The sequence below is a fragment of the Schistocerca serialis genome, chromosome 1, assembly GCF_023864345.2.
Source record: "Schistocerca serialis cubense isolate TAMUIC-IGC-003099 chromosome 1, iqSchSeri2.2, whole genome shotgun sequence".
In the NCBI taxonomy this organism is placed as follows: domain Eukaryota; kingdom Metazoa; phylum Arthropoda; class Insecta; order Orthoptera; family Acrididae; genus Schistocerca; species Schistocerca serialis.
Window position 1 is genome coordinate 89,161,867 of NC_064638.1, and position 19,229 is coordinate 89,181,095.

At 39.2% G+C, this 19,229-nt stretch overlaps 1 protein-coding gene across 1 annotated transcript in view; it reads left to right on the forward strand.

Moving 5' to 3' along the window:
- Nucleotides 1–19,229, forward strand: part of LOC126462401 (uncharacterized) — a 108,376-nt gene that overhangs the window by 27,148 nt on the left and 61,999 nt on the right. Inside the window, exon 3 of the mRNA XM_050096070.1 lies at nucleotides 10,787–10,949. Within this exon, the coding sequence (XP_049952027.1) occupies nucleotides 10,787–10,949 (163 nt within the window). The remainder of the gene's footprint in view (nucleotides 1–10,786; nucleotides 10,950–19,229) is intronic.

Genomic DNA, 19,229 nt, shown 5'->3' on the forward strand with positions numbered 1-19,229 from the left:
TTGTGTTTTGCCACACTTACAGACATTACAGTTTACAGAGCGTAAACACTAAACGGAACAGAAAACTAATTTTATATCTGTAACTTTAGTGATTTACAAGTTACAGGTATCATGCTCATTACTTTTGGACATGTAATGAAATTGATAAAAGAGAACACAGTCTCAGCATGTGTCACCATATAAGAGATTTCGACAATAGATTTCTGCCAACAGCCTTTTTAATAAGGAAAAAACTCTACAAAGAAAGGCAATGACAGTTCTCTCCACAGTCACCATTAAGATATTTTTATTCACATGAACAGTTTCAGGATCTTGTTATCAATGTTTCAATGATCATTGTATTGTATTGTTAAAATTTATATATGAAAGTGCTATAGTGCATTGGAACTACATCAGAGTGGTACTGTGCAGTGGAACATGCTTTTTCTGCGTAATTAATAAAATTCTGTAACTTAAAACAAATTGTATCTCCATCCTTTCATGAAACTTTGTTGGAGATGATCAAAACTGTAAAGGATCCCTAGTATCAAATGAGACATGGTTAAATTAGTAATCCGTCAAGTACTGTTGCCAATTTGTATATTAAGCTTTTCACTTCGCAGTAAAAAAATATATGATATATAAGTTATAGCAGCTGTCATCTTTTTGGTAGTATACACTTCAAAGCACAGTTCTGTGACTGATTCGTCAAGTTCCTACTTCAAGAAATATTTGTCTGTGAAACATTATAGTTAATTTAAATATGAAGAGATGCACGAAAGTTGCATTGAAAGCAATTCAAAGGCTCAAGTGAAGCAAGTAACAAGTGCAAATGCAGGACTGAAAAAGACAGGAGATACTGGGTGTTGAGAAGAGGGGGGGGGGGGGGAGGGGGGAGGGAGGAAGGAAGGAAGGAAGGAAGGAAGGAAGGAAGGGGAATTGTATGAGAAATCTGGAAGTATAAATAGAATAAAGAACAGTGAGGAAATTGAAGCTATTGAGTGAAGAAGATGGAATTGTACTCATATGGGTGGGAGAGGGGTGGGGGGGGGGGGGAGTAGCATTGAATGAGAACAGGGGCAGTACTAGGAAGGGATGCAGAGACAGATGGAGGGCAAGTACTAATGGAAGCTGAGTACAGTAACATTGTGGTACTCTTGGATCTATAGGAGTTCCACCTGCAAAAAAAGTATGTAGGTAGCTGTTTGGACAAATGGCTTGTTGATTTGTGGCCTAGCCCATTAGCTGTGATCTGATTATTGTGAAGTTCATAAATTTCCCAAAACATTTTGCACCATATGCACATCTATGAATCTGTGTGGGCTCAATTCAAGAGCAGAGAATTAAAAATAAGACTTGGGGGAGGGGGAGAACAACTGAACTGTGATATAAAACAAAACAATAACCAAAATAAGGGCAGGCTCTTCAAAAGTGCACATCTGCGAAATCAAAATCTGCTGCTGAATAATATGCAGTATCAACATTGTTGCACCCCATGAATTGTGTCATAGTGGGATTCATCGTAGCATGGTGTCTGCAACGTGAATGAGACATTGCTGATCAAGCCTGCCCCACTGGTGGTGGCCCTGGGGAGGGCTCTTGCAATGACACTTTGCAGGTTCCAATTGGACCCAGGCATGTTTAATTGTGTTCACGTCAGCAGATAGCACAGTTCATTCCATTCATTTGTTTTTCTTCTGGTGGAAGGCATTCACAAGGTAAGTGCAGTGTGTTCGTGCATTATGATTTTCAATTCATCACTAAAACATTGACTTAAGGGGTAGACAGTAGGCTGGAAGATTCTACCTCAGTACTGCACAGCCCTCAAAGTATGACAGACCCATCTCCCAACTGAACCTGTTGATTATGTGTCTGAGATGTCCACTGGTACCTGGCACCAACCACATGCTTCTGTGATGATAATCAGACTAATCCTGCACTCACTGATGACTAAATTCAGCACCATTGATCCAGATTCCATTACAGAAGTTTTCTTGCTCAACTTCATTGCACACCACAATGTAGGATTTGTACTGTTGTTTGTAATGTAGGCCTAGAGGATTAATTTATTGTGTGGAGATGACTGCATACTGTCCAACTTCACACAGCTCTCCCAACTGGCTCCAAAAAGCCAGCATACAGTTGAGTTGCCTCTTCCTTGGCAACATACTAGCCATTATTTATAGAAAGTGGTCATCAGCTTGTTATTATTGACTGCAGGTAACCAAGATCTTCAGTGTTCTCCCCATAGTGGTTGAATGTCTGAATGACATGTATGTGGTGTATGCTAATTGTACTGGAAATATCAAGTGCTGACAACCCTTCTTGTTGTGAAGTGAAAATATATTCAGAGTCGAAGCTTAAAATGTCCATCAAGGCATGTTGACTGACTGACGTTGTACACGAGCGGCATTGTATTGTTGGTGATTGGAGACATGGTGCAGTCTACTGAAGTACATTGAAAGCACAGGTTTACTTTTATAATTATTACAAAGGTGTGTCTACATATCAGATCCCTGTGCCTAAAATAATATACAAAGTGGTTTCTGATAAAGATCAGTAATGACACAAGTAATTAGGGTGCTGCAAAAAATTTTTTTAAGTGAGGTATATGACATGCCTGGCTTCACAGATGCCCTGGACAAGTATAGGGCATAGTTGATGGATGCATGGGGTCCAGTTCATGCACTTTCATCTTTCTATAAGGCATAAGGATGAGTTCAGTGCAGAATATGGTTCTGTTTTAGTGTTGTAGAATAGTCATGGGAAGTAAGAGAGAGATTATTTTTTACTTGTTAGTAGGTTTGTGGAGAGAGTTAGGAATACAAGAGGATATGATATGGGTGAAAATGGGATTACTATACATGAGAAGTTATTGTTAGTGAACAGTGTGTTTAAAATGGACAAAGGTTGTTATGCACCTCTTCTGAGAGGTGGGTATCAACATCCAAGAAGGTGGGTCATTGAGCAGAAGAATTTACACTGAGGTGACAGAAGTCATGGGATACCTCCTCGTATTGTGTTGGACCTCCCTTTGTCCGGTGTAGATCAGCAACTCAACGAGGCGTAGGCCAAACAAGTCTTTGGAAGCCTGCAGAAACATTGAACCATACTGTCTCCATAGCCATCCATAATTGTGGAAGGGTTGCCTGTGCAGGATTCCATTGTTGTCTTCTACAAATGGTCACCAGGTAGCTGAATATAACCATTTCCAGTCAATGATCAGTTCAGTTAGACCAGAGGACCCAGTCCATTCCGTATAAATGCAGCCCACACCATTATGGAGTCACCATCAGCTTGCACAGTGCTTTGTTGACGACTTGGATCCAAGGCTTCGTGTGGTCTGTGCCACATTCAGACCCTACAATCAACTGTTACTGTCTGAAATTGGGACTCATTTGACCAGGCCACGATTTTCCAGTCGTCTAGGGTCTAACAGATATAGTCAAGAGCCCAGGAGAGTCGCTGCAGGTGATGTGTGTTAGCAGAGGCACTCGCATCAGTCATCTGCTGCCATAGCCCATTAATGCCAAATTTTGCCACACTGTCATACAGGATGTGTTTGTCGCATGTCATCACACATCGATTTATACGGATATTTCACACAGTATTGCTTGTTGTTAACACTAACAACTCTACATAAACTCTGCTGCTTGTGGTCGTTAAATGCATGGTCAGCCTCTGCATTGTCTGTGGTGATAGGTAATGCCTAAAATGTAATGTTCTTGAAACACTCTTGACACTGTGGATCTCAGAATATTGAATTCTCTAACAATTTCCAAAATGGAATGCCCCATGTGTCCAGCTTCATCTGCCATTCCATGTTCAAAGTACATTAATTCCCGTCATGTGGCCATAATCATGTTGGAAGCTTTTTCACATGAACCACCTGAGTCACAGCTGTCACTTGTCCTCACAGTTCTGCCAATGCACTGCCCTTTTATACTTTGTGTATGCGATAATACGACCATCTATATATGTGCATATTGTTTTCCCACAACTTTTATCATCTCAGTATATAGTTTAATAGTTTAATGGGAAAGTGTTGTCATTTCAGAAAAATGAGAGCAGCACCTCTTGCCCTTGACTTCAGTTGTGATTATGCTACCAGTGAATCTAACCTGAGTGAATCGCTTAGGATTTTATGTGGGTAGGAAAGTTTCATCTTTGCTTTTCATACACAGGTTAGCATAGATGTGTACCATGCAAGTTCCCAAGACTTAGCACAGATTTGTTTAATAATATAGCATTTGAAAGAATAGTACTTGTGCTGGAAGATGTAGTTGCTTACGTTCGTGAAGAAGGACATACCAGGTGCAGAGTTGGCAGTACATTGGAAAACGTCATGACTAGCGACAGCAAGGCCTTGGGAATGGGTTGTATGGGTTATAAGGTGCCAGTATTCATAGTGACAAGCAGATATCCAAACTTTTGTGGAATGGAAACCATGGAAAGATAGTGGAGGAAGTAACTAGAGCTCATCATGTAGCCAGGTAACCTATGGGTGATGGCCTGAAAGTACTAATCCAGGAGGATGGAGAACTTTATGCTACCACATCCTCCACTGCCTTTTCACAGCTTCTAACCCATTATCTCCTTACACACTTGTGGGCAATCTCCCATACACTATTATTCATTTCTAAATTAATTATGACATTTAACAGAAAACTATTTCCACCTGTTTGATGTTGTAATGAAGTTTCCTCAGTAGAAAGGTGAAGCGATAGTACTAGTTGTGATAGTCATGGTGGTGTGGTAATAGTCGTAGTGTTGTTGTTGTGTTGTTGTTGTTGGTGGTAGTGGTGGTGGTAGTGAAACGAAGCTTTGAAAATTGCAATGGAAGTGAATAAAAATACTAATTATGAAGATAGCTGGTTCGTCTTGTCATTTAAGTAACTGTTATGCAATATTAATAAGTTGCATAGTGTATTGGACGTGGTATGTGTATAACATTAATTTCATTTGTTTATATCCCTCTTGGAGTTAGTTTTCACAAAATTTAGTGTATTTATTGATGCAAGCAAGTGTCCTTCAATGTAGTATTTATAACATCAGTACTTCATAAACTGAAGTAAATCACATTGAATGAATATTTCTGAGCGACGTGTTTCATACTTTTGAGACTTGAGGCCAAGTCTCAAGGCATGACATTTTAATTCATTATGTCTGTCTGCTGGTCCTATTTGCACTAAATTTTGCAGTCAGTATACACGTATGCTGTTGAATATACCTGCAAGATTATATCATTGTCCAAGACTCAGTTCACGAGATGACATCTTTGGCCATGGACCAGTGCCCAAATGTGACTGGCCCATCACTGAAAGTGTTTAACTCTCAGTAACACTTTACAAATTGAGAAATGAGCTCTCTGTTGGGGGACCCCACTGATTTTCTGAATGTTGCTGTACTCGTTAGAATGGTGAAAGACTAATCTGGTACCCACAAAGTGCGGTAGTCATGGCACCGAAGTCCATTCTAACTGTCTATAAACTTGATTCACATCAGCCAATCTCAGTGTGTACTTCTGACAACTTGACAAATGATGTATCATGTCACACATTTTGTGTGTGATAAAAGTTTTTGAAACAGGTCTGCATTTGACCATGTTGATAGCACAAAACTTTTGATATGTCGTAACTTCAAAGAGAGGATCACAAAAAAATTATGTGGGGACAAACAGTTGGGAAACGTAGCAAGTAGGTTAAAGTGTTATTAAAATCCATTGGGATTTCTTCTCTTCTTGATTTGTGTTAATGATGTAAGGTGCAGTTCTCAGAATGCTAAAAAATATTGTATGCAGATGATATATATTTTGTATGCAAAAACAAAGCCTATGACAGTCCAGAGGTACTGTACAACAGAGTTGCAATGAAATAGTGCAGTATGTCAAAGGAAGTCATCTAAATGTAAATGCTACAAAAATTTCAATAATAGTATTTAACCCTCAAAAGTAAAAAAGAAAAACTGGATAACAGTTTTTGGAATCACAATCCAGGACAATCTAAGTCAGTGCATGCATATATATCTCTTAATGTGTAAACTACGTAAAAACCTATTTGCCGTAAACATGATCAGCAAATATTTTAAAGATATACATGTGCTAAACTGCATAGCATTCATTGTTCTCATCGAATCTGAAGTGTAAGATAGAAGCATGGGGAGCAGCAATACAAGCAAGCCTACACACACTACTTATATCTATATTGCAGAAAAAACCTGCTAGAATTACTTGTTGAGAGCAAAACTCAGATAATCATGTCATAACTTGGCTTCCAAAAGCAGGTGTGCTTACCATTAAAAGTGCATATATCTTTAAAGTAATATTGCTTGTGAAAAAAATGAAGCCAAATTTAAACTGTGAACTAAACCAGGTTATTAGGCAAAAATCAAAGTACCTTATTAATAGCCATAGGAAAGCATTATATGAAAAATATGCATTTCACGCTGGACTGAATCCAGCCAGTGCCCTCCCAGAATATTTTGCAGCCCTTCCTACTGCAAAATTAAAAGATCAGCTTTAAAAATTTTTGACAGAAATTTAAATTTATTTTCTTAGGGTTTTTATGAAACAGGAATAGAAATGTTCTACTTCATAAGTATTTCAGGCTCATAGTATTAGATAATTTACAAACAATCTAATGATTATAAAAGATTTAATACTGTTTCTCATATAATAACAAATGTAAAATGTATTAAATCTAAAATTTATTGTAAAACTCAAAATTTTAGGAAAAAAGTTGTAAACTTGAATATTCTTACTATAGTGTGTGATGTATTTGAAAATGGAATAAGTGAGTGAATGTTTGGTTGTCATATCTAACGACTTATGACAATAAGTCACTTTAGTTTGGAAGTAGAAAAACAACATAACTTCCAAAAGGAAATAAGCATATAATGCCTCAAGTAATAGACATTCCAGATAGATGCACAAATACATCACACATTACAATATTTCCTGTACACTGAGACTCTTCTCACTTAAACCGTTGAACGGGCACACCTACACACTTATATATAAAGTGCACCAAACACAAGTAACATTGAAACTTCCTGGCAGATTAAAACTGTGTGCTGGACCGAGACTCAAAACTCGGGACCTTTGCCTTTCATGGGCAAGTGCTTTACCAACTGAGCTACCCAAGCACAACTCACGACCTGCCCCCACAACTTCAATTCTGCCAGTACCTCGCCTCCTACCTTTCAAACTTCACAGAAGCTCTTATGCAAACCTAGCAGAAGTAGCACTCCTGGAAGAAAGGAGTAGAGCACTTGCCTGCGAAAGGCAAAGGTCCTGAGTTCGAGTCTCAGTCCGGCACACAGTGTTAATCTGCCAGGAAGTTTCACAGCAGTGCTCACTCTGCTGCAGAGTGAAAATCTCATTCTGACAAGTAACATTGCCTCGTACTGTTTCATTGTTTTTTTTTAATAATTGTGAGCCCATACTTAGTCTTTCATTATTGCTTCTGCTAGCACAGCCACAGCGAAAATTTGTGTTGTCATACATCCAAGTGAACAGCAGTACTAGACAAGAAAAAATTTACGATCCATGCAAGAAATTGACCCAGATTACAAGCTTGCAGCACAATCCAACAATGAGGCAGTTGTCTGCGAGATAATTAGTGATCAGGGATTTGATGATGCGATTGCGCTGTTTAATGCTTTGAGTTGGCCGTTACTGTGGGGTAACACTCGTATGTGCCAACAAAGTGATATAATGAATGTACACTGATGAGCCAAAACACTGTGACCACCTGCTTAATAGCTTGTTTGTCCATCTTTGGATTGATATGCATGTCACTGATTCTGCATATCAGGGTTCCGACAGTTTGTTGGTAGACTTGTAGAGGTATGTGGCATTATTTGTGTGTGCACAGGTCACATAATTCGCATAAGTAATGGGCCGCTGATATGCATATGCGGTGATGGCACTCGATAGCGATAGAGATGGGCTCCATAGGATGTACATCAGATGAATTTGATCACCGAGACATCAATGTGAGTTCACTATAATGCTCCTCAAACGACTGTAGCACTGTTCTGTCTCTGTGACAAGGACAATTATACTGGTAAAACATAACATCGCCATTGGGGAAGATGTGAAGCGTGAAGGGATGCAGGTGGTTCGCAGCTGTGAGCATGTCTTCAATTAATACCATAGGTCCCATGCAAGCGGTGGAGATGTCTCCCGTAGCATAGTATTGCTCCCACCAGCCTGTGCCCATGCTGTGTTGCATGTTTCGAGCAACCATTCATCTCGATGATGGCATTTGTGGAGACCACCATTGAACTAGTGTGGCATAAATGTGATTCATCATAAGAGTTGACACATTTCCATTGATCGGTGGTTGAATCCTGATGGTCATATGACCACTGCAGTCATAATTGATTACATCATTGGGTCAACATGCAAACATTTAGGGGTGGTCTGCTCTGGAGCTCCATGTTCATCAATGTACAATGAATGCTATACTCTGGAACAGTTGTGCTTGCATCAGCATTGTGCCCTTTCAGCAGAGATGCCACAGATCACCACCTATCTTATTTTACAGAGCAGACAAGCCTCCTAAACCCACCTTCTGTGAAGAGTTGTGGACATCCATGCATTTAGCGCTCAGTGGTAGTTTAACTGTTGTCCTACCTCTTTCCGTAGATGCTCACGACATTAGCACATGAAAATTTGACCAGCTTTACTGTTTTAGTATACTCGTTCACAGGCTTTGCGTAATAATAATCTGCCCTTTATCAAAGTCATTTATCACAATGGTTTTCCCAATTTGTAGCCCATATCTTTGCTAGGGTGGTCCCCAGTTTGTGTCTGCCCTGCTTACATACTTTTGTTACTGTATCACGCATCTGGAGCACCACTAGAGGCATCCAGCTTCACTGTGGGCAGTAGACACAATGTTTTGGCTTATCAGCATATATTTTATTATTGTTTAATTAAAGAATGCCTTAGCTCATATAATGTAAATTTATTTTATCGTTGTCAATTAAACTGTGATTTTACTCATACATGTTTACCTTGGTAACATAAATGTGTACAAAGAATGCTGCGCACCTGGTCATGTTATGAAAAGCTGCACTCCTGCTCAAGTGTTAATTAAAAATATTCTTGAATAATGATTATTAAGAGCATTGAATCAGGTGTTGTTCTAAATGAACACAAATTACGTATGAAATCCAATTATAATAATTGTTTGTTCATTGGAAGACAAGACATGTACCTCCTATAATATAATTTTTTATCTAATGAACATCAGCAAAAGAGTGGGAGTGGTAAAATGAAAAATTTACAAAAGCACATTTCATCTAATATTTGGATTGTCACTATCCTACATGATGATGCTGGCTGCTGTCTCGGCAAAGTTCTTTGTGCTCAGCTCTGTATTGACTCTGGTGTGGAGGTACTGTCACAAGCACCTCAGTACATCATTGCGGATTGCAGGGAGATCTCGCTAATGTCTGTGGTATCAATATGTGTTGCTGACTGTGATGTGACACCATGATCTCTGGATGATACCACAGGCGTCGTTTTTTTAAAATCACATTAATGGCACATACACGTTGGTGCCTGATATTTGCAAAGAAAATCCTTAAACATATGCTGTAATAATTTTCAGAACAGTTGTTTCTTATCTATTTCCGTAACTTCCTATTGCCGAATCAGCGTATTGCCACGTCGCAGCAGCTAGGAGTATGAGGTTGGCGATCATGTAAGGCGCGGCAGGCAGATTAAAAGTGTGAATGGGCAAGAATGCTCTGTGGAGCAGGGAACACTATGCATCTCTGCACTGAGGTCATGAGCTGAAACAGCCTGTTCTAGGTGATAGAAGGTATAGCTCCTGAAAGTACCATCTGGAATCAGGTGTCAGGAACACCTGAAACAAGTGCACAACAAATGTCAAAAATATGTAACTAAACTGGAGGCAATTGTATACTCTCATTAAAAACAACATAACCTGACATAAACTGCTATCACGAGGGTCAGGGAGAAGCAGTCTGCTGTAAAATTTACTTGACTATAGCAAGCAGAATTTGTCTGCTGGCAAAATCAGAACTTCTGTTGCCTTAGCTCCATGCTCAATTGCTTTACCTGTAGGTACTTATCTTAATGTGTTCATGTTCCTCAGCCAGTTAAACAACATATATAACTCATGTGCCAACAGCACAAAAAATAGCTTAATCATTGCAGTTCTTGAAATTCCGTATCATAAACAATACAAATATGTTAACTCTCAGCAACTAATACATGATAATGATTCTCATTTTGTCAGTAATAGATACTTATATGTACACACTATGTTATTGACATACCAGCAGATGCTAATTTGGCATAATTACTCCATGCAGTTCTTTTAATTACTGTATTTTTTTATACTAAGACAGAGAAAAAGATAAGAGTTCTCCTCTACCTGGAGGTTCATTCCAACACTGCATTAATATTGGAAGTGGTGTGCCATTTCCAACTTTTGAGCTGACTTGCCGAGCTAGTTACAGAGGTACCTACAGTTTAAGGTGGACTCTGATCCAAGTGCATTTTGGAATTTTTCACATCAGAGTTTGTCTCAGCATAAATTAAAGCAATATGTCTGCAATATATTAGAAATACTGTAACCATCTTTTTGTATCAGAAGTATAAGTTAAAGTAAGAACTACGACACAAAGGAATTACAGACCTTAGCTGCAAGTAGGTGTTGATTGAAATCAGTCATGTCTGAAAGAACAGATACCACATATCTATTAAAACAAGAAACTGATGTTTGCCATTCTTTGTGCACATTCCTTACCAGATTGTTTTACATTACAGATATTTACGTAACACATTCACAAGGGCAGTTTCTCAAATGCAACCCCATGCAGTCATTTTTTTGGGTGATTTGATGGATGAGGGAAGTGTGGCTACAAGAGAAGAGTATCAGCGATACATTGAGAGATTTTTCAACATTTTCCACACACCTCAAGAGATTCAGGTAGATAAACATAATATTTTTATTTTTTTACAGACGTGCAGTAAGTTGTGTGTGAAGGTTTTTTAATGTGTGCATCTCCTTGTAGTGTATATTTATTTTTACCCAAATAAATTACTAATCGTATAGTATACAAGAAGGCTTTGTACCATTAAGTATTTGTTGTGTTAACATTTTGTTTTTATTATATGGAAGTCTTTGATAACATTATCTTTCTGGAGGACTTAAAAAGTGCAGAGTTCGTGAAAGTCATTTGTAGTAAGTTTTTAGTATATGCTAATGCTAATGTTTCATAGCCTCTCTTATTCTAAATGAGTTTCTAATAAGCAGTTATAAATGATACAACTGTGAATGAGAGACATAAATGATAAACTTATCATAAATAAGAGTTTCTTATGTTCTTTATTTGGTGATCAGAGGACATTATAAGACCAAATTGGGAAGTTTTGTTTTGATAAAATTGCAATTTAGGCTTTTTACTATTCTTTCTAGGAACTTTTTAATGAGATTTCTGAACCATTCACAACTCTAGAAACCATTAGAGTGTGAATTAATATTGGTAACTATCTAAATGGATTGGAGATGAGGGTTGGTGTGTGTGTGTGTGTGTGTGTGTGTGTGTGTGTGTGTGTGTGTGTGTGTGTGTGTGTGTGCGTGTGTGTGCGTGTGTGTGTGTGTGTGTGTGTGTGTGTGCGTGTGTGTGCGCGTGTGTGTGTGTGGGGCGGGGGGTGGGGAGGGGGGGGGGGAGGGGGGAGGCTACAGTCACGTAGCCTGATGCTTTTTTCATGCCTAGCACAAGATACTGTACACAAAGTATTACAGTGTTACAACAACTCTTTAAGAAATTCAATATATTATTAATAGCATTGACACATTTCGCTGTTTATGTCCATGATAAAAGTTTTAGAGAAGGTGAGGTACTTAAGAATAACTCAGCATACCTGCACGTACAAGATTCTGAGTCTGTCACAAGTTGCCTCCAGAAGAGCCTGTTCACTGAATGTGCCATTACCACGTCACAAGTGCTGGGCCCACTAATTTTCGTTATATATGTAAATGATATGCCCAAAGTAGTTGGTGGAAATGCTGTCATAGATGCATATAACACGTCATTTGTTATCATTAATGGTTCCAATAGGGCAGCAGCATTTTCAGCAGTTGTGGGAGCAACAGTCTGGATGATGACTGATCTGGTCCTGTAACATTACCCAACATTCTCTATTTGTGCTGGTACTGCGAATGGCAGAAAGCAAAGGGAAACTACAGCCGTAATTTTTTTCCCAAGGGCATACAGCTCTTCTGCTGCATGTCTTAAAATATAATAGCATCCTCTTAGGTAACATATTCTGGAGTTAAAATAATCCCCCATTCGGACTTCCTAGTGGGGATTGCTCAGGAGGACGTCACCATCAGGAAAAAATTGTATTCTATGGGTTGCAGTGTGGAATGTTAGATCTCTTTACTGGCTGGGTAGGTTAGAAAATTTGAAAATGGAAAGGATAGGTTGAAGTTAGATGTAGTGGGAAATAATGAAGTGTGATGGTGGGAAAAACAGGACTTCGGATCAGGTCAGTACAAGGTTATCAACACAAAATCAAATAGGGATAATGCAGGAGTAATGCTAATAATGAATTGGAAAATAGGAAAATGAATAATCTACTATGAACAACATAGTGTAGCATTACCCTAGCCAAGATTGACACGAAGCCAACAACCACCACCGTAATACAAGTTCATATGTTAACTAGCTTTGCAGATGCTGAAGAGATTGAAGAAATGTTTAATGAGGTAAAGGAAATTATTCAGACATTTAAGGGAGGCAGAAATTTAAATGTGTTGGGTGACTGTAATTAACTAAGGAAAGGAAGAGTAGAAAACATAGTAGAGAATATGGACTGGGGGAAAGGAATGAAAGAGGAAAGGTAGATATTTGCAGATAATTTAATCATCACTAACACTGGGTTTAAGAACCACAAAATAAGGTGGTATATGTTGAAGAGATCTGGAGCACTGGAAGGTTTCAGATTTTATTATACAGGGTGTCCTAGCTATCTTGTCCACCCAAAATATCTCTGGAACAATAACAGCTATTGGAAAACGACTTTCACCGGTATCAATGTAGGGCTGGGGCCCATGAATGTACATATTTGGAAACATTCTAAAACGAAAGCATATGTGTTTTTTAACACAAACTTATGTTTTTTTAAATGGACCTCCTATATTTTTTCTTCAGCAATCCATAGCATGACAAAACACATGCACAATGGCATTGATTGCATCGCAATATTCCCATTACATCCCGAGATATTGAGACGCGAAGTTGACGCTTGAAACACCCGACATGCGCTGCTAGTGCACGTCCTGAGGCTCAGGCATGAACCCCATGCTGCCCGTAATAGCGATGTGATTGACATGTGTAATCACACCTCCATACTTATCAAGAGGTCCGAAATGAATAATACGGTCTGCTGCGATTACAGGCAGCATGGGGTGCATGCCTGAGCCTCAGGACGTGCGCTAGCAGCGCATGTCGGGTGTTTCAAGCGTCAACTTCGCGTCTTAATATCTTGGGATGTAATGGGAATATTGCGGTGCAATCAACACCATTGTGTATGTGCTTTGTCATGCTATGGATTGCTGAAGAAAAAATATAGGAGGTCCATTTAAAAAAACATAAGTTTGTGTTAAAAAACACATATGCTTTCGTTTTAGAATGTTTCCAAATATGTACATTCATGGGCCCCAGCCCTACATTGATACCGGTGAAAGTCGTTTTCCAATAGCTGTTGTTGTTCCAGAGATATTTTGGGTGGACAAGATAGCTGGGACACCCTGTATAGTGGTAAGATGGAGATTTTGAAAGCAGATTTTACAATGTAAGCCATTTTCAGGGGGCAAATGTGCACTGTGACCGTAATTTGTTTGTTATGGACTGTATATTAAAAGAAGAATTTAGGAATGATGGAAATTAAGGAGATGAGACCTGGGTAATTTGAAGGAAACAGAGGTTGTCATGAGTTTCAGAGGGGGCATTAAACAATGCTGGACTGAAAAAGGGAAAAGAATGCAATAGAAAACAAATGGACAGCTTTCAGTGATGAAATAAGAAAGGCAGAGGGGAGGTATGAAACTGTGAGGAGGATTTGAGAGAGCACTGAAAGGCCCCCAGAGCAGACAACCTTCTGTTAGAATTATTGAGATCCTTGGGAGAGACAGCAATGATAAAATATTCCACGTGGTATGTAGATATATGAGACAGGTGAAATACTGTCACACTTCAGGAAAAAAATGTAATAATTCCAATTCCAAAGAAGGCAGGTGCTCACAGCTGTGAATACCATCAAACCATCAGTTTAATAATCATGGTTGTAAGTTACTGACAAATTATGTACAGAAGCTCTGGAAAACTGGCAGAAGCCAACCTCGGGGAAGTTCAGTTTAGGTTCTGGAGAAATTTAGAAACACACGAGGCAATACTGATCGTATGATTTGTCCTAGAAGATAGGTTGACGAAACACAAACCTATAGTTAGATTTAGACATAGCTTTCAACATCGTTGATTGGATTCCATTCTGAAACTTTGAAGGAGGCAGAGATCAACTATAGGAAGCAGCTGGTTACTAACAACTTGTACAAAAACCATACTGCAGTTGTGAAAGTCACAAGAAACGAAAGCGAATTGATAGTTGAGAAAGCTGTGAGACGGAGTTGTAGCGTATTCCCTGTGTTATTCAATCTGTATATTCAGCAAAGTTGAGAGAGAAGTAAAAACTATTAGGTTTGCTGATCACATAATTCTGCCAGAGACAGCAAAGGACACAGAAGAGCAGTTAAACGTAATGGGTAGTTTGTTGAAAAGTGATTATAAATGAACAACAACAAAAGTAAAATAAGGCTAATGGAGTCGCATTAAATCAGGAGATGCTGAGGGAATTAGGTTTGGAAATGAGACGCTTAAAGTAATAAATGAGTTTTAGTATTTAGGCGGCAGAATAATTGATGGATGGCTGAAGGAAACAGGATATAAAATGCAGACTAGCGGTAGCAAGGAAAACTTAATGAAAAAGAGTAATTTGTTAACATCCAATATCAATTTAAGTGTTAGGAAGTCTTTACTGAAGGTATTTGTCTCGAGTCTAGCCTTGTATGAAAATGAAACGTGAACGATAAGGAGTTCAGACAAGAAGAGAATATAAAATTTTGAAATCTATTACTATAGAAGAATGCTAAAGATTAGATGGCTAGATCGAATAACAAATGATGAGGTATTGAACTGAATTGGAGAAAAAAGAATTTTTTGGTACAGTTTGCCTGAAAGAATGAATCAGACAATAGGACACAATGTGATACACCAATGAATTGTCAGTAAGTTAATGTGAGGAAATGTAGAGGGTAAAAATTGCAGAGGAGGCCAGGGCTTACACTTGATACACAGAGATGAAGAGGCTTGCACTGGATAGACTAGCATGGAGATCACCTCGAACCAAGCTTCTGACTAAAGACCACAACTACTATGACAACAGTGTTTCAACAGATGACTACCAGAAGAAAGCTTCCCTGAATGTGAAAAATGTAAACTGTTACTGCAATGGAAATAATCTTTTTATAAATATTAACAAAACCATATATATGCAAATGCATGCAAACAAAACATATAACTTGAGCAATATTACTGTCAAGTTTGGAGACTAGGATCTAATAGAGAAACCAAGTGAGGTGGCGCACTGGACTCGCATTCATGAGGTTGATGGGTCAAATCTCTCTCTGACCACCATGCTTTAACTTGATATCAAACAATTATTTCTATAAAAATTGTCTTGCATCATCAGAGATATCCATGATTATAACACAAGAAGTAAAAATGACTGTCAGATTGAAGGAGATCAGTTCAAATTAAGTGAGAAAGGGTCTGAAATGCACAATGCTTTCTATACAGCAACTTTTTACAATGTATAAAGTCGATAAAAAATGTGATTGTTTCCAAAAGTAAATAAAATGTCGCTTGGTTAAAATTTGCCTTTAAAATTTTATAAAATGTTTTGAAGCTAAAAATTAAAGAATTATGTTAGTGCGTAACGGTACAAATATGTGGGAATTTTTTGAGATAGCATCAGTGTATATTATATACATCTGAAATTACACATTGTTTTTAAGTAGTTATTTTAGGATACATAAGGATGTATTCCATCTGTTTTCTCCTTCTATCTCTCTATCTTCTTCTATTTATATGTATGTTTGGGTTAATCTTAAAAACTACTGTGGTGATTTTTATCTGGTTTCTACTAATAGATTGATTCATGAGGGAGATCATGTATATAATTTTTATAAATATTTTGTGGAAAGTGGCTGAACTGTGATGAATTAGTCTACTGTCACTCTTGAAAATGATGGCATTGCCATCTAGCAGTATAGCTGCCACAATTCCAGTCGACAGCGAAGCTTGTGCAGACACCATGTCAGGCCTGGTGGTCTAACAGTAAAGCGTGTGCCTGAAAACTCAAAGGTTACGAAATGGAATTTCAGTCGGACGATGGCCTTTTTACTGTCTTTTAGCCTAGCATTCATCTCTCGATGATGTGAACATTCAACATAAGTGGATCATGGTTCAGATTCCACGTTAAACAGTCTCTCAGTGATATGGCAATTTGTCACAAACCAAATGTGTTTCGGATTCGATGTTAAACAGTTAAACAATAGGTCAACTTTTCTGTGCTGGACAACTTGCTATGGAGAAGCAATTCACTGAAGTGACACCCAACTGAAACACTTACTCTGGAACATTGAGCCACACAAAAGAATCTGCTCTTATATTTATACACCTCTACACATTTATGTCGGTCCAGTCATACAGCTGCAGATAGTTGTGTTTGTGCTACTCTTGTGAAGCTGGGGCAGGTTGCTAGTCCACGTTGAAGAGCCAAAGAACCTGGTTCACGTGCCTAATATTGTGTAGGATTCCCGCAAGCACGTAGAAGTGCCGCAACACGACGTGGCATGGACTTGACTAATGTCTGAAGTAGTGCTGGATGGAATTGACACCATGAATTCTGCAGGGCTGTCCATAAATCCATAAGAGTACAAGGGCGTTGAGATCTCTTCGGAACAGCACATTGCAAGGCATCCCAGATATGCTCAGTAATGTTCATGTCTGGGGATTTTGGTGGTCAGAGGAAGTGTTTAAACTTAGAAGAGTGTTCCTGGAGCCACTCTGTGGTAATTCTGGATGTGTGGGGTGTCACATTGTGTTTCTGGAATTGCCTGAGTCCGTTAGAATGCACAATGGACATGAATGGATGCAGGTGATCAGATAGGATGCTCACATACATGTCATTTGTCAGAGTCATATCTAGACGTATCAAGGGTCCATATCACTCCAACTGCGCACGCCCCACACCATTACAGAACCTCCATCAGCTTGTACAGTCCCCTGCTGACATGCAGGGTCCATGGATTCATGAGGTTGTCTTCATACTTGTACACGTCCATCCACTTGAAACATTTTTGAAATGAGACTCGTCTGACCAGGCAGCATGTTTCCAGTCATCAACAGTCCAATGTCAGCATTGACGAGTCCAGACGAGGCGTACAGCTTTGTGTCATGCAGTCATCAAGGGTACACAAGTGGGCCTTCAGCTCTGAAAGCCCTTATCAATGATGTTTTGTTGAATGGTTCCCACACTGACACTTGTTGAGGGCCCAGCATTGAAATCTGCAGCAATTCTGTCACATTGAATGATTCTCTTCAGTTGTCATTGGTTCCATTCTTGCATGCTCTTTTTCTGACCTTAGTGATGTGAGAAATTTGATGTTTTGTCGGATTCCTGATACTCATGGTACACTTGTGAAATGGTCGTATGGGAAAATCCTCCCTTCATTGCTACCTCGGAGATGCTGTGTCCCATTGGTTGTGCGTTGACTATAACACCACTTTCAAACTCACTTAAATCTTTATAACCTACCATTGCAGCAGTGTAACTGATCTAACAACAGCGCCAGACAAATGTTATCGTATGTAGGCACTGCCGACCACAGTGCGGTATTCTGCCTCTTGGTTCTGTCTGTGTGTTCGTGCAAATCTCAGGAACTACTGTAGGGATTTTGATATGAATTTCACTGATAGAAAGACTAATTTACAATGAAGGATTGTGTACATAATGTATAAATATCTCATGGGAAGCTGCAGCCTCTACAAAAAAGTTGCTATTGCGAATTAGTGGTGAATGGCCGAACTACTTGAAATTGTGCAAGCTCGAATGTACTCCTTATGAGGGTATGGCAGCAGGAGCTTGATATCACTGTTATGTGGTAGAGGGTGCTCTGTACGAATGTTACATGGTGATGGATGGTTCATACCAATGTCAAGTGGCAGAGGATGCTTTATAGTGATGTCATGTTGAAAAAGGTGCTTCGTGCCAATGTTACGTGGCCAAAAGTGCTTCATACCAGTGTTACATGGGAGTGTGTACTTCACACTGATGATGCATGGCAGAAGGTGCTTTTGTGTGCAGAGGGTGCTCTGTACCAATTGTACATGTCAGAGGTTGCTTCATGTGCATGGCAGAGGTTGCTTCATACTAATGTTGCATTGCAGAGAGTGCTTTGAACCGGGGCTGTGTGCCAGAGGGTGCTTACAGCAGTGTTGTGCGGCAGAAAGTGGATCCTGCTGCTGTTTCCTGCTAAAGGGTGCTTCATACCAATGGTGCATGGCAGAGGGTGTTTCATAACGATATTGTGTGGCAGAAGGTGCTTCTTACCAATGTCATGTGGCTGAGGGATTTTCCTACTGATGCATTTTAGAAGGTGCTTTGTACCATATTGCATTGCGTAATATGTTCTGTACTAGTTATGCATGGCAGAAATTGCTTCATACTAATGTTGTGTGGCAGAGGGTGCTTCTTAGCAATGTTACATTGGGAAATGCAGGAAAAGGCCTCACACAAAATGTAACTCATGCTTGACTGCTGCTGAAGTCAGCCGCCTGGGAAGTGGCCATACATACTGAACTCCGTTGCAGTTGGGTGGAGCGCGCCATATTGGTACTGCAGTCAGGTGGCTGGCAAGTGGCTATAACTCGCACTCAACAGATGCTGAATCAGACAGACTGATTATGTGGTAGCTTGCAGTTCCAATCAGTGCAATGAGAAGACACCCCAAATGCCAATTAAATATGGAACAGACAACATTCGTGCCTCAAGAGAACTTTCCTGGCATGCATATTGAAATTCTTTAAATTATATGAAAGGTTGCTATTCAGTTACCTAACATCGTTTTCTAAATTATCAT